This window comes from Balaenoptera ricei, chromosome 1 (assembly GCF_028023285.1).
Source record: "Balaenoptera ricei isolate mBalRic1 chromosome 1, mBalRic1.hap2, whole genome shotgun sequence".
NCBI lineage: Eukaryota > Metazoa > Chordata > Mammalia > Artiodactyla > Balaenopteridae > Balaenoptera > Balaenoptera ricei.
In genome coordinates, this window is record NC_082639.1 from 46370514 (window position 1) to 46382686 (window position 12173).

At 35.8% G+C, this 12173-nt stretch overlaps 1 protein-coding gene across 5 annotated transcripts in view; it reads right to left on the minus strand.

Annotated features, from left to right (window-relative positions):
- USP24 (ubiquitin specific peptidase 24) overlaps positions 1-12173 on the minus strand; it is a 146709-nt gene that overhangs the window by 75128 nt on the left and 59408 nt on the right. For all 5 annotated transcript variants that reach the window (XM_059923462.1, XM_059923484.1, XM_059923473.1 and 2 more), the window contains 10 exons: positions 10443-10517; positions 9667-9825; positions 8415-8529; positions 8115-8218; positions 7448-7555; positions 7146-7241; positions 6893-7054; positions 6636-6683; positions 1348-1455; positions 536-685 (listed from right to left, as the gene is read on the minus strand). In XM_059923462.1, the coding sequence (XP_059779445.1) occupies positions 536-685; positions 1348-1455; positions 6636-6683; positions 6893-7054; positions 7146-7241; positions 7448-7555; positions 8115-8218; positions 8415-8529; positions 9667-9825; positions 10443-10517 (1125 nt within the window). The remainder of the gene's footprint in view (positions 1-535; positions 686-1347; positions 1456-6635; positions 6684-6892; positions 7055-7145; positions 7242-7447; positions 7556-8114; positions 8219-8414; positions 8530-9666; positions 9826-10442; positions 10518-12173) is intronic.

Here is a 12173-nt window from a genome sequence, read left to right on the forward strand (position 1 = left end):
TTTTTCATATAACTTAGGGTAAAGTAAATGTGAGAAATCTGTTTACAAGTTGACAATACAATGTAGCAGAAACTACTTGAAGTCTAACACAAACTCAGTTGACTTTAGATGCCAAAAAAATACAATTTCGGCAATCTCAGAGTAAAATACCACAACACAACTGGTGAGTTAAGGTATTTTTCTATTTTTTTATAAACAATATTACTAACCACTAGATTTGAAAAACAAAAGCCATTAGCCACAGAACTGACAGTTATTATTTCTGATCAAAGACAAGAAAAGATGTTTATTTTTATTACCATATCATATGCAGTTATCTTGGGTGATTTACTGAAAGATTTACCCACAAATATCAATTTTCTGAACTTTTATTTTGAGGTGATTATAGTCAAGATACAAAAATGTTCCATTATGACAAAGACACCTCATGCTACCTCTTTAGAGTTACTCCCAATAAATATTATTTTTATAGTTCAAGTGCAAAAAGGCCAAATGAATGCTGTAAATCATGAAACAAAAGCACAATGCCAGATACCTCCCGATAAGTGTATCGGCCATCCACGAGTGTTGAACCAGTTAAGCCTCCAGGTCCAGCCACGGCTGCTGCAAGCCGATGACAAGCTATCAAACTTCCCGTTACCAATTTCACTATTTCAAAATTTTTCTTCAAGTCTTGAATAATGCTCTTGGAGAAAACAACAAAAAGAAAAATGGTATGAGAACGTGCAGTTATTTTATCAGTTTCATACAAGCTTCTATTTTAGCACGTAGTTGAGGAATAGCAAACACAGAAAGTTTTTCACTCATATTTCCTACATAAAAGTAAATAAAATCAATCTGGTATGTACATTTACTAGGGAATTACTATAGAATTAATAAACTTCCCTGGTAAATTTCTGCTTCTAAAAGGGATTCTTAAAAAAAAAAAAAAGTCTTTCAAAAGAACTATTTCACTTCTTACATACTTTTCCAGATCTTTCTTCCCAAGTCTATTACATTGAGGAAGCTCTAGCTCCTAAGCAAACTAATGTTTTCACAATACAAAATAAGTCTTTGAATCTTTTCAAACTAATTTCTAAAATACCATTAACTTTTAAACATTGGCTTACTTTGTAAATTAAGGAAATAAAAAATAAATGAGTTAGGGATATATCAAAGGAAAAGCTCCATAGAAATGAAAGCAGAATGATGTTTAAATTCAAGATTATTAAGTAATATAAATGAATTACATTAATAACCATAAAACCGTAATACAGTCACTACAAAACTCAGCAATCTTTTGATGTTTGTTACTATAAAAGGTTATGCAAGTAATTGTATAATAATCAAATATAACTATACTCTTACCTTGTCTTGCTTTTGATAGGTTTGTTTTATGAATGAGCGGGTGATTTCATGTAGCTGACGCAAAGCTGGTACTACCCATACAAACTGGGGATTATTAAGTTGAGATGACTAGAGTTAAAAAGAAGTTACATTAGTTAAATTTAGAAATAAATAGCAGATTAAATTTATTAGCTATAAAAAATTTCCAAGTCAATTAGGTTTTATTGTTACACATTCTATTATTTTTCTCTTCACATCGCTCATTTATAGTTTATCTCCATGCACTCATAATTCAGTCTTCAACTTCTTATTCTGCATGCAATCCTAAAGCCAAGAACTGCAAACAGGAGTGGATGTGAAGTGATAGTAAATGTATAGGGGTACATCAGCAAAAAACAGACGACAAGGAATTAGCAACTTCAGAGGATAGATTAAGTAGCACAGGCTGCTAGGATATGTTGACGTAATAAAATAAATTGATGGCAAAAGCTTAACTTGGATGATACTGAACTGGCTGATAAGTAAAATGGTATAAAAATATGGTTTTCTACAATTACATGATTAAGATACCAATGATATGATCAAGATACTAATAGTGGTTTAAATATTAAAGAAAATATCCATGGTCTGCTTGTATTTCCTAGTTAAAACAATTTTATGAGAGAATTCTACTTTTATTAATTATTACAGCCACTTCACACTTATACTTTATATTTTTCAAGACCCTTGCAAATATGTTATTTCTGCAGCTGGTACATGACAATCCAGACCTTCAAGTACATATTTGAAAAGTCTGACGTTCATGCGATACTCTTTAAACAGAGAATTGCTTTTGAATAAATAGCATCTTTCAAACTGTGAGATTTCATTATAAAGGTTGTAGGAATGTCAGATTAAACACTATCGATCAATTGATAAGTAACTCTCTAAAAAACTGAGCAACAGTTTAAGTCCTTAGCTTTTACTTTAAAAACTGTATTATTTTTTTAAAGCCTTGCTTCTTTAAGTCTTTCTGTAAGATGAAGATGCCTATGGGGCAGAAAACTACTTTTGATGTCATTTGCAGAAAAATATCGTACTACTAAATACGTAAATGTGAGAGAGCTACTGCCTAAATAATACTGGCTTTCCTAGAGATTAGCCAATCAATCAGCAAATACCGTATTTCCTGGATTCTAAGATATAGGTTTTATAAATTTTAACATTTCTGAAATGGACACTTCTTACAACTGTATCAAAGAAACTTACCAGCCACTAGGCATAGGAGTAAGTTTAGATATACCTGTCCTTATGTGAGTATGTGCAAACTTAGCTGCTTACAAAAGGTATCTGTTCATCTACCCATCATTTCTGCTGTTACGTGGCATAGTTCGCACCAAACAAGGATGGCTTTTTAACTTAAATGTAGATCACTGATTTGTTTCTTGGATGCTATCAAAAAGATTACACTATGATATAGCACTGACTAGCCTGTCGTGTCCATCGATTCAATTAAAAGCAAAGAATAACTGCCAGTGGTCTCAGACTAAAGTGTTTTTCAGAGCCAGGAGAACTTGGTGTGACAGACTCATACCCTGTGAAGGGCTATATCACTTGGTGTTAAACGTCTCTCTGTCCAAAGCTGCACCTTGATTCAAGAGAAACTGTTTAACTTGTAGTATATACAACTTAATGAAAGAAAAAAGCAGCTTGAGTTTTACAAAAAAAGACAAGGACACAAAACTCCATATTCTTCAACGTGCCTCAAAATTCTACAATCTTAAAGATTTCAAAGAAGTCCAAAGCACTACACTAGATAATGAAAAGCGGTGTGCCACAGTGAGGCTGTACATACTGGATGAAACCTGTGATGCATGTTGCAATCACTGGCATCTTAGAATCAGAGAAATAAGGTATGTATTAAAGGCCAACTACTTGCAAGACTAGCTAGAATATTTCTGCTAGGATATAAAAGTTGCAAAATGACAGAGATTAAAATTCTAAGGCTTAAGTCCGAACTCATACCTTCCAAAAGGATTACAAACATCAGGATATAAATATAAACCCTTTAGTAAATAATCAGGTATATTAAAAAGTATCGTTATGACCAATTAAGTCAATTATGGTTAGATTATTTTTTTAACATTGAAAATTACCCTTTAGAATCTAAAAAGTATTTCTGATATAGCCTTTCTAAAGTTTAGCAAACAAGACAGATGTTATTTATTCCATCATATCTATAACATTATGTTGTTATGTTATAAGAAAAATTTAAATTACTCTTCTCCATTTATAAAAGGGGCTGAAGACTATGGTGAAAAATTAAAACGAACATATCTGATAACGTCTGATAATGAAGCTGAGGTTTCATAAGTAGGAGTTAATGGTATATCCAAATTAGACTCCTAATGTTAGATGAAGCCGTAGAGGTCAACTAGTTTAGCCTGCAAACCTGTGCCTAAACTTTCCTTATTCATTTTTGTTACAAAACTTGTCTTCTAGTGTTTCCAGTGATGAGGAACTCAGGAGGCAGTGCATTCTGTGTCAGACTGTTTTCATAGGAAGTTCATTGATCTATCATATTGCAACATGCCTTCCCATAACTTCTTAGGAGACATAAAAAGTAAGTTGAATCAAACTTCTATAACAATCCTCTAAGTTGCTGAAAAAGCTTTCCTATTCTTTCTTGAGGTCTCTCTTCTCAAGGTTGAATATCCCAGTTCTTCATCTGCCTTGTTTTACCAGACCTAGCCATTTACCTAGAACCAAGTTCAAATTTTTACATGGGTGGACATTTAAAAAGTATTTCCTCCTGTGCTAAGCACATCACTGTGAGGCTGTACTGAGGGCATCTTGCTGCTTTTACTTTCAGTTGTATGTTTTGGCAAGTGGAGGCCCCTCAGGTATGGGTAAGTAACGATTTTAGTGTCCTCACAGAGGAAGGGGAAGAGGTAAGAGGAAGGGAGCCAACATTTATTGAAAGGCTGCTGGGCACTGTGCTAGGAGGCCTTCATATAATGACTTAAGGAATACACAAACACCACTAATTGAGTAAAAATGACTTTTTTTGGTTTAGTAATATTTTTTTGGATGAGTACATTTAAACTTTTTAATTGAAGTAAAAAATAAGTGCAATAAGAGGGAAAGGGTTGGGGGCAGACAGTGGAAGGTATAAAGGAAGCAAAGGAAAGAGGACCAAGGAAGCCAAGGGTATCCTGGCAGAATCTACAGAAATAAAGTTGAGAAATAAAGGTCAGAATTTCTGAACACAATAATGGAACTTGGGAATTTTAAGAGTGTCAAAAGCAGAGGGAAAGGGGATCAGTTGGAGGAGTAGAGGTAGCTGGGGGGTGGGAGGGGAGTAAGAGGTGGGTGATCTTGTCTTACCCTTTGCTTAGTTTCTGTGTAGCCTGGCAGGGAGACATAATTCCCAGTCAGCCCACCTTGCTGCCTGGCAGGAAAGGGCATAGCATAGAAAAACACCTTTAGTGGCAGTATATAACTCAACCCCCTGCCTGGAGTCATATCGGGGGCTTTGATCTTCCCACTGCCCCCCTTCAGCCATGTGTACTTTAAGAGAGTATCTGCAAAAGCACTCAGTCAACTGAAAAGTGCTATGTAAATGCAAGTTGTTATTATTTGAAATGAAAGAATGGTACATCAGAATTTCTTTACTGGGAGCAGTGGGATACAAAAAAGGAAGAATGTTCCTTTCAAGACTCACAAAATGACTCCAAAATTCTCCCTGTTACTTTTTGAGTTTTGTTATCAAACAACAGACGTGAATGAAGCGACTGCAAAGAGAAGCAATAAAGATGCCGCGATGCTACTGGCGAGAAGGGCTAAAGTATTGCTCAGCTGTAACAAGGAAGGAACAGGGATCAGGAAGGAGTTTTCTGGTTTCAAAAGCCATTTCCCTGGAGGGAGGAAAAAGTCCCTTCAGCTTTGACCTTCATACCTATACAGAAATGTATTTGTTACTGTGAAGAAAAGACCATTTTCTATAGATACCCTTTCCCTCTTACTATTACTATTGAAAGATTTAAACTTCTTAAATAACTCTGGATGAGTTTCAATCATAAAGATAGAGGGTGCTAAATTATCTGAATCACTGAGCTGAGAAAACTGGGAAAATTCAAATTGTATCTGACTAGAAAGAGAGCAATGTTGTTGAATTAAAGGAACAATTAATCATAACCTGAGCATTACCAGCTCCAGTTTGTCAACGATTTTAATGTAGAAAATTCACTTGATCAAATTTCAATGTCAGAAATATAACACACAAAGTTCTTAAATGTCCCCAACTAAACTTTATGACCAAGCATAATTTAAGAGAATAAAAGCCTACTGAGTCACCAAGGCCGCTTAGCAAGAGCTGAGTCTCTGAATTTACTAATGCAAATTAGCAGTATTCAAGATCCTTTAAAGAAATACTAGGAAAGCCAAGAAATATGTTTTACCAATGAAATTCCTAAGCCATTAGCTATTTACTAAAATCTTTTCTTATGATAACACTGAAATGAAACCCCTCTCGCTGCTAGGCTTTGTTTCATCTGGCCAACCTGAGGGCCTGCGTGGGAGGAGGACATGCTCTGATCAGGGCTGCTGCAACCACGGAAGCAGGCTCCAGCGAGCAGCTACTGACTGCAGCAACAGGAGAGCTACAACCATCACTACACATGCTGCTACCCACCCTTTCGAAGGACAGTCCTTAAGTCCACAGTCACCTGGAGGCAAAAGCCCTGGAGCGCAGGACTTCCACAGCACCCATCACTACCCAGTTCTACCTTCTAAAATCGAGCCCTAGCAGCAGGCACTCACTCAATAACCGTTTGTCTAAGGAATTACTTTAGGAACACATCTGAACCAAGCACCTAGAAAACGACTACGTGCCAGCAACGAATGAACTTCTTTCTTCCCTTCTTTCTCTCTTCTGACTCTATGAATGTTCCTCCATTTCTCTCTTATGGGAGAAAAATGGACACGATGTTTATTTAGAATCCATTGTGCTTATTAAAGATGTGCATACTTTGGATTTAATTTTAAAAAAGAAAAACTAAGTTGAAGGTCTTACAATCATATGAAAATCATATAGTAAAACTACTCTTTGAATGTGACCCTGGATTTTTTTTCCCTTTGACAGTCAATAACCCCCAAGCTTTAAAAAATAAGCACAGGTCATAAGCAAATATTTAAACAGCGGTTTTGTATCTGAATATTATTCGAAGAAACACTAAAACATACTTTTATCTTAAAATTATAATTCAATTTATTAAAAGGAATTATTAAATTAGTATACCTTTTAGTTGGTTCCATCTGCAAATTCTTACCTTGAATCCATCCTTCTTGTTTTTTTCCAAACCTGACCATTCTCCAGGCTGAAAATTAATTTTAAGAAATATTAAGAAATATAAGTGACTTGGTAAAAGCAGTACCTATAATTTCCCAATTTTGGACTCTAAGGTAAGAGCTTCCAGGTAGGACATTTAGTTTAATTTACATAATAGGGGAGGAAAATTACTTGGCTCTAATTACTCAGACAATACTATTGCTCTGACAACAAAACTAGACCAAAGATAAAACCAACCCTTTTAATATCTTCTATGCACTTAATGATGTAGCTCCTCTTGATTGCTTCTTTCACTGCATACGCATCACTTAGGATTGTCAGGTGCTCCTCCAAAGCTTGCTGAATAAGGCTACTGGGCAGCGTTGGGAGATGAGCCAGCTCCCAGAGTACATCTAACACCTACGATAAACCACATGTGGTGAGCCAGCCCATACGCAGGTAAAGCTGCTTTAAGTACTTGTAGCTAGAAAAAGTCATTTGATTCTCCTGCCTTTCCAGAAGTGGTCTCAAAGCGAGCTTCCCGGCCTATTCGTCCAATCAGGCTCAAGAGCTTCTGTCTTACTCTATCAGTCTCGGTCTCCCAGCTCTGTAGAACGAAAAAGAAAAGACACAGGAACTGCTCCCCAGTCCCATTTGCTCACACTGGCAAAATATGCAAAAACTTTAAACTTGAGCTAAAGAAGTTTAATAAAGTAAGAAGAGTACAGTTAAACACTGCAAATTTAGAGGGAGGAGACCTCAAAATAAGATTATTTTAGAAATATTTAAAAGTAAGCACGTTTGAACACATACCTTCTGAATGAGAACAAACAAATGATTAAGCTGATCTGAATTAAATTTGACAGCTGCTGCAGCAATAATAGTATGGATATTCTCGATCACAGTAGATGATTGTCCTGACTAGAAAAGAAGACATTGGGAAGAAAGTTAAGTCTTGGAAACTGGAAAAACCCAAGTCTTTCCCTGTTGATTTATAGAAGCAAAAGTAAAACAGTAACAAACATAAACTGATGCTAGTCTAACAGCATACATACACTTGCATGATAAAATTGGTAAGACTACAAGAAGCAACCATTATTAATGGTTATCTGTTGGCCTTGTTTAAATTCCTAGAAGCATTAAATCTCTAAAAAGACAATGTGAAAACAGATGAGAATCAAGTTCTCAATCTGACATATTCATTTCAAGAGGAGAACAAAATATTTTCAACTGGCTTAAAAACAATTTAATTACTTTACAAGAAAAACATACTCATTTTTCACATTTTATAAATGATCTTGAGGGTCTCAGTTGAGAGTATTATGTGTCTCATTTTTAAAACTGCTTATAGATATTTTGTGACTTCAATTAATATTTATTTATCGATGGGCAGTAAGTCTCTGCTTTAGAGAGTCACCACCCTTCTCCCTTACTGATAAAAAATGTCAGAAAAAGGCAAAAATAATTCTGATCAACTTACCTGTATCTTCCAAATTTTAGTGAGCTCATCTAAAGACAATTTACTGCCCAAGAGTTCAATAATTCCCTTTATACGATCACAGTATTGTGCTTGGTCTATGTTGCCTAAGAGAAGAAACACCAGAGAGGCAGACAGATACAGTGAACACTGACTTTCTAAATATGATTCTATTTATTCAAAGCAATATTAACTTGCTATAAAATTATTTAAAGGCTAATATAGTCAAAGCAACAATTTCAAACCTTTTTTATACATAAATATATTATTTATGTGTTAGGTAACTTTTTTTAAGCCACTTACCTTCCAATGCAATTGACAGAACTGAGTTCTCAACTAGCCAATCTAACAGTCTGTCTGTATCTATAGCATTCTTCACAGATTTGGATAAAGTGCTATCTTCTATTAGTTTGGTTACCTAAAAAGACAGGATTATTGTGATTAAATCTAATGCAAATATTCATAATCAAAATCTTCATATATATTTTGTGACTTTTATAGTGTTACAATGTGGTCTAATGATTAGCCAAAATGTATCAAAGGCCAGTTATTAGAAGTTAATAGACTACTTATTTGTGATGTCTCTTTAAAAAGAACACAGAGCTCACACTTCCTGGGCCACTGCTGATTGGCTCAGGGATGCACATCTGACCCAAACTTCAATCAGAGCACCCCTCCAAATTGTATACTTGGGACCAGAGAGAAAGTATCAGTCCTTCCCGAGTCACAAGAGCTATCCATGGCCATGTCTACCATATGAAAGATGCCACTCTGTAGGTGGAAAGAGAACAAGGCCATCATGCTCATAAAAGCAGAGACAAGACCTGGATAGAGTCCTGGCAGTGGTTCAGTCTCAGATTCTAGTTGATCCTGTTGCCCACATGTGTCCCTGCCCTTACACGGTTTGGCTAGTCAATCTCTCATTCATGTGAGACAGCCCAGCCTTCTTCCATTAAATTCCTCTTTTAGTCTAAGATAATTCAAGATGAGCTTATTTCACTTGCAGTCAAGAATCCTAATTAACATAAAACTGAAGGAAAATAACTGGAATTATGACTGAACTGTATTGGCTCCACCGGAAAGTCACCAAAACCAACTATGCTCATGTAAAGTTCAGGAAGCTGCAGAAAATTATTTCCATCATTTTGCTTAGACCATCACAGTTGTAAACAAAACAAAATTTTGCCTCAACCCCAGTTAGAAGATTTGATTTAAGTAAACACATATCTGAAATATAGTAAAAGGAATTATACCCTTAGGGTAAAAAGTAAATCTCAAACTGCATATTCCAAGGAATTATGTTCCAGCAAATTTCACTAGAACACTAAATATTTCAAAGAACGAATTTGGAAATGTAATACGTATAAAAATATTACTTTATTAACAATTATAAACATGTACACCATTTTATAGATAATCACTTATCTCTTTTTGTAGGATTACAAGAAATTATTATTCTTTGTTTCCCAACAGTTTTACATTAATAACCACAAGTTTTGGAAGAACTTAAAAGTGTCTGTGCTTTAAGTCTTCCAGAAACGGACGCAAAACTTACTTCTTTGAGGGAATTCATTTTAGCGCTAAAATGAGGTGATTTCAGCATGCGCAGTAGGATGTCTAGTCGAAGGTCATCCACAACGGTCACCAGATCCGGTTGGAAGCGCATGCAAAGTAACTTAATGGCAGACAAGAGCTCCGGGATGCTAACCAATCTCTTTTATGTAAAAACAAAATACACACAAACGTACAGATACATAAACAGAAAAAACAAAAAGGAACCATGAAAACATTTTGATGCCAATTCTTACACACACACAGGAATACAGGACATTTTCAATAACCATGGTCTAATGGTATCTGATATTCCGCATGGTCAATAAACTATATTTTACTTCTAAACAAAAGTTAGCACATGTGTGAGCAAAGAAAAGGGAAGGGTTCTGTGATAAATTCAAGGTAGACAAAATAAATCATGTTAAATTTAAATGTTAAAATTGCTTTAAACACCTTTGGATAGCTTTTAATACTGAATTATTTTAAAGCTTCTTCAATGCTATACCAATTATACTACTATCAAAATCAACATGTTAGTAAAATTCTTAATGGTATCACTTGTTGACAACCCTACATTCATTTTATTGACTGAGGTAACACCAACCACTTGGTATTTCAGACAAAACATTTTTTGGTTAGGAGATGTAAAATTAATTTGATGTGAGTTGTATGTGACCAGAATCCAAACAGCAATGGTGTGTGAACCTTGCCCTAAGCCATGGCTCTGCTTCCATGGACCAATAGGCATTGGGGCTACTTGACTGGAAAGAACATTACCTTATCTTTAAGGTCCTTTTCTTCCACACTCCGCACGTCCTGGATTGTAGTAAGGATGACTGGGTCCAGCATGGGCTGCAAGAAAAAAGTACTAAAGTTAATAAGGACCCCTGAATCTGTCCCCAAACTAGAGAGGAGACACTTTTTTATTCACATTTCAAAAAGGAGAGGGTGCTATGCAAAGATCTGAATTCCAGTATTAGAGCAGCCACTAACTAGGTAATAGCATCCCAAGTAAACCCTTAACTGATTCTGTGCCTCAGCTTCTTTACTATCATATGGGTGCAATCCCTCTTTACTATCTTATAAAGGGTCCTTTGAAGAGCAACCAAAGACAACCAAAGACACACCGACTAACTTAAAACATTAAGCATGAGTATGTATTATTTTTGTAATAAAGTATTTTGCATTTGATTTAAAAAATGAATATAAGCACAGACCATGAAAAATACGCTGTTTTATGCATTTATTTTGCTAACTGATATAAATGAGGCCTATAGACAAGACTCATACAACACACTGCTCCAGAATGGTAGCATAACCAGGTAACTAACTCTGAAGAGCATGTGAGAAGTAGCAAACTATTAGCTAGATCTAAATGATCACTTCCATTTAAGTAAAATAATATTTAAAACTTATCTGGTGACAAGAGAAGATAGACAATATTTGGCTGTCAAAGCAAGAAGACATTAGCAATGAATTAAAGTGACATCAGGCAACTGATTATCCAAGTAGAATTTCTTTATTTACACTTATGCCAACTGTATAGTGAGAACTGAGGGCTGTCAGGGTAAGAGGCAAGTCACACTGCTCTTGTCAGCATGTGCCAGCCCTGCTTAATTCTCACTGCAACTCTGTGAGATAGGCATGGTTATTACCACTATTTTACAGATAAAGAAGCCAAGTCACAGGAGTTACTTCAGTCTTCTGAAGTCACACAAGGAGCAAGTGGTAGAGACAATTGTTAATTTACATAAATATGGTATGAATTTATTGCTGAATGAATTTAAGGTTGGATGGTTTGATATAATTCAAATAAAGATAAAGTTAAATATGCTTTGGTTGGAAATTCATATACTTTTTACTCTTTTTAAAGTACACTGTGCTTGGACTTCCCTGGTGGCACAGTGGTTAAGAATTTGCCTGCCAATGCAGGGGACACGGGTTCAAGCCCTGGTCCGGAAAGATCTCACATGCCACGGAGCAACTAAGCCCGTGTTCCACAACTACTGAGCCTGCGCTCTAGAGCCCGCGAGCCACAACTACCAAGCCCATGCACCACAACTACTGAAGCCCGTGCGCCTAGAGCCTGTGCTCCGCAACAGAGAAGCTACCGCAATGAGAAGCCCATGCACCACAACGAAGAGTAGCCCCCACTCGCAGCAACCAGAGAAAGCCTGCGTGCAGCAACGAAGACCCAACGCAGCCAAAAAAAAAAAAAAAGTACACTGTGTTTACATACAAAACCTGGAATTTCTAGAGAACTTAGTATTAATTAGCAGTTGGAATATTTACACTGAATCTCTTTCCATGGAGCAATGCATGGGTTTAAAAGCATGCATTTAAAAATTCAATCCTGGCTCTGATTATTAAAAAGCCAATTATTAAATTATTAAGTCAAATCATTTTGTCTCTCTATGTCTTAGTGTTTCAGCTACAAAACGAATGATTGTATTCATATGCTTAATAAGTGAGAACACTAGATGTCTCTAAAGACCTTAGTATCCAGAA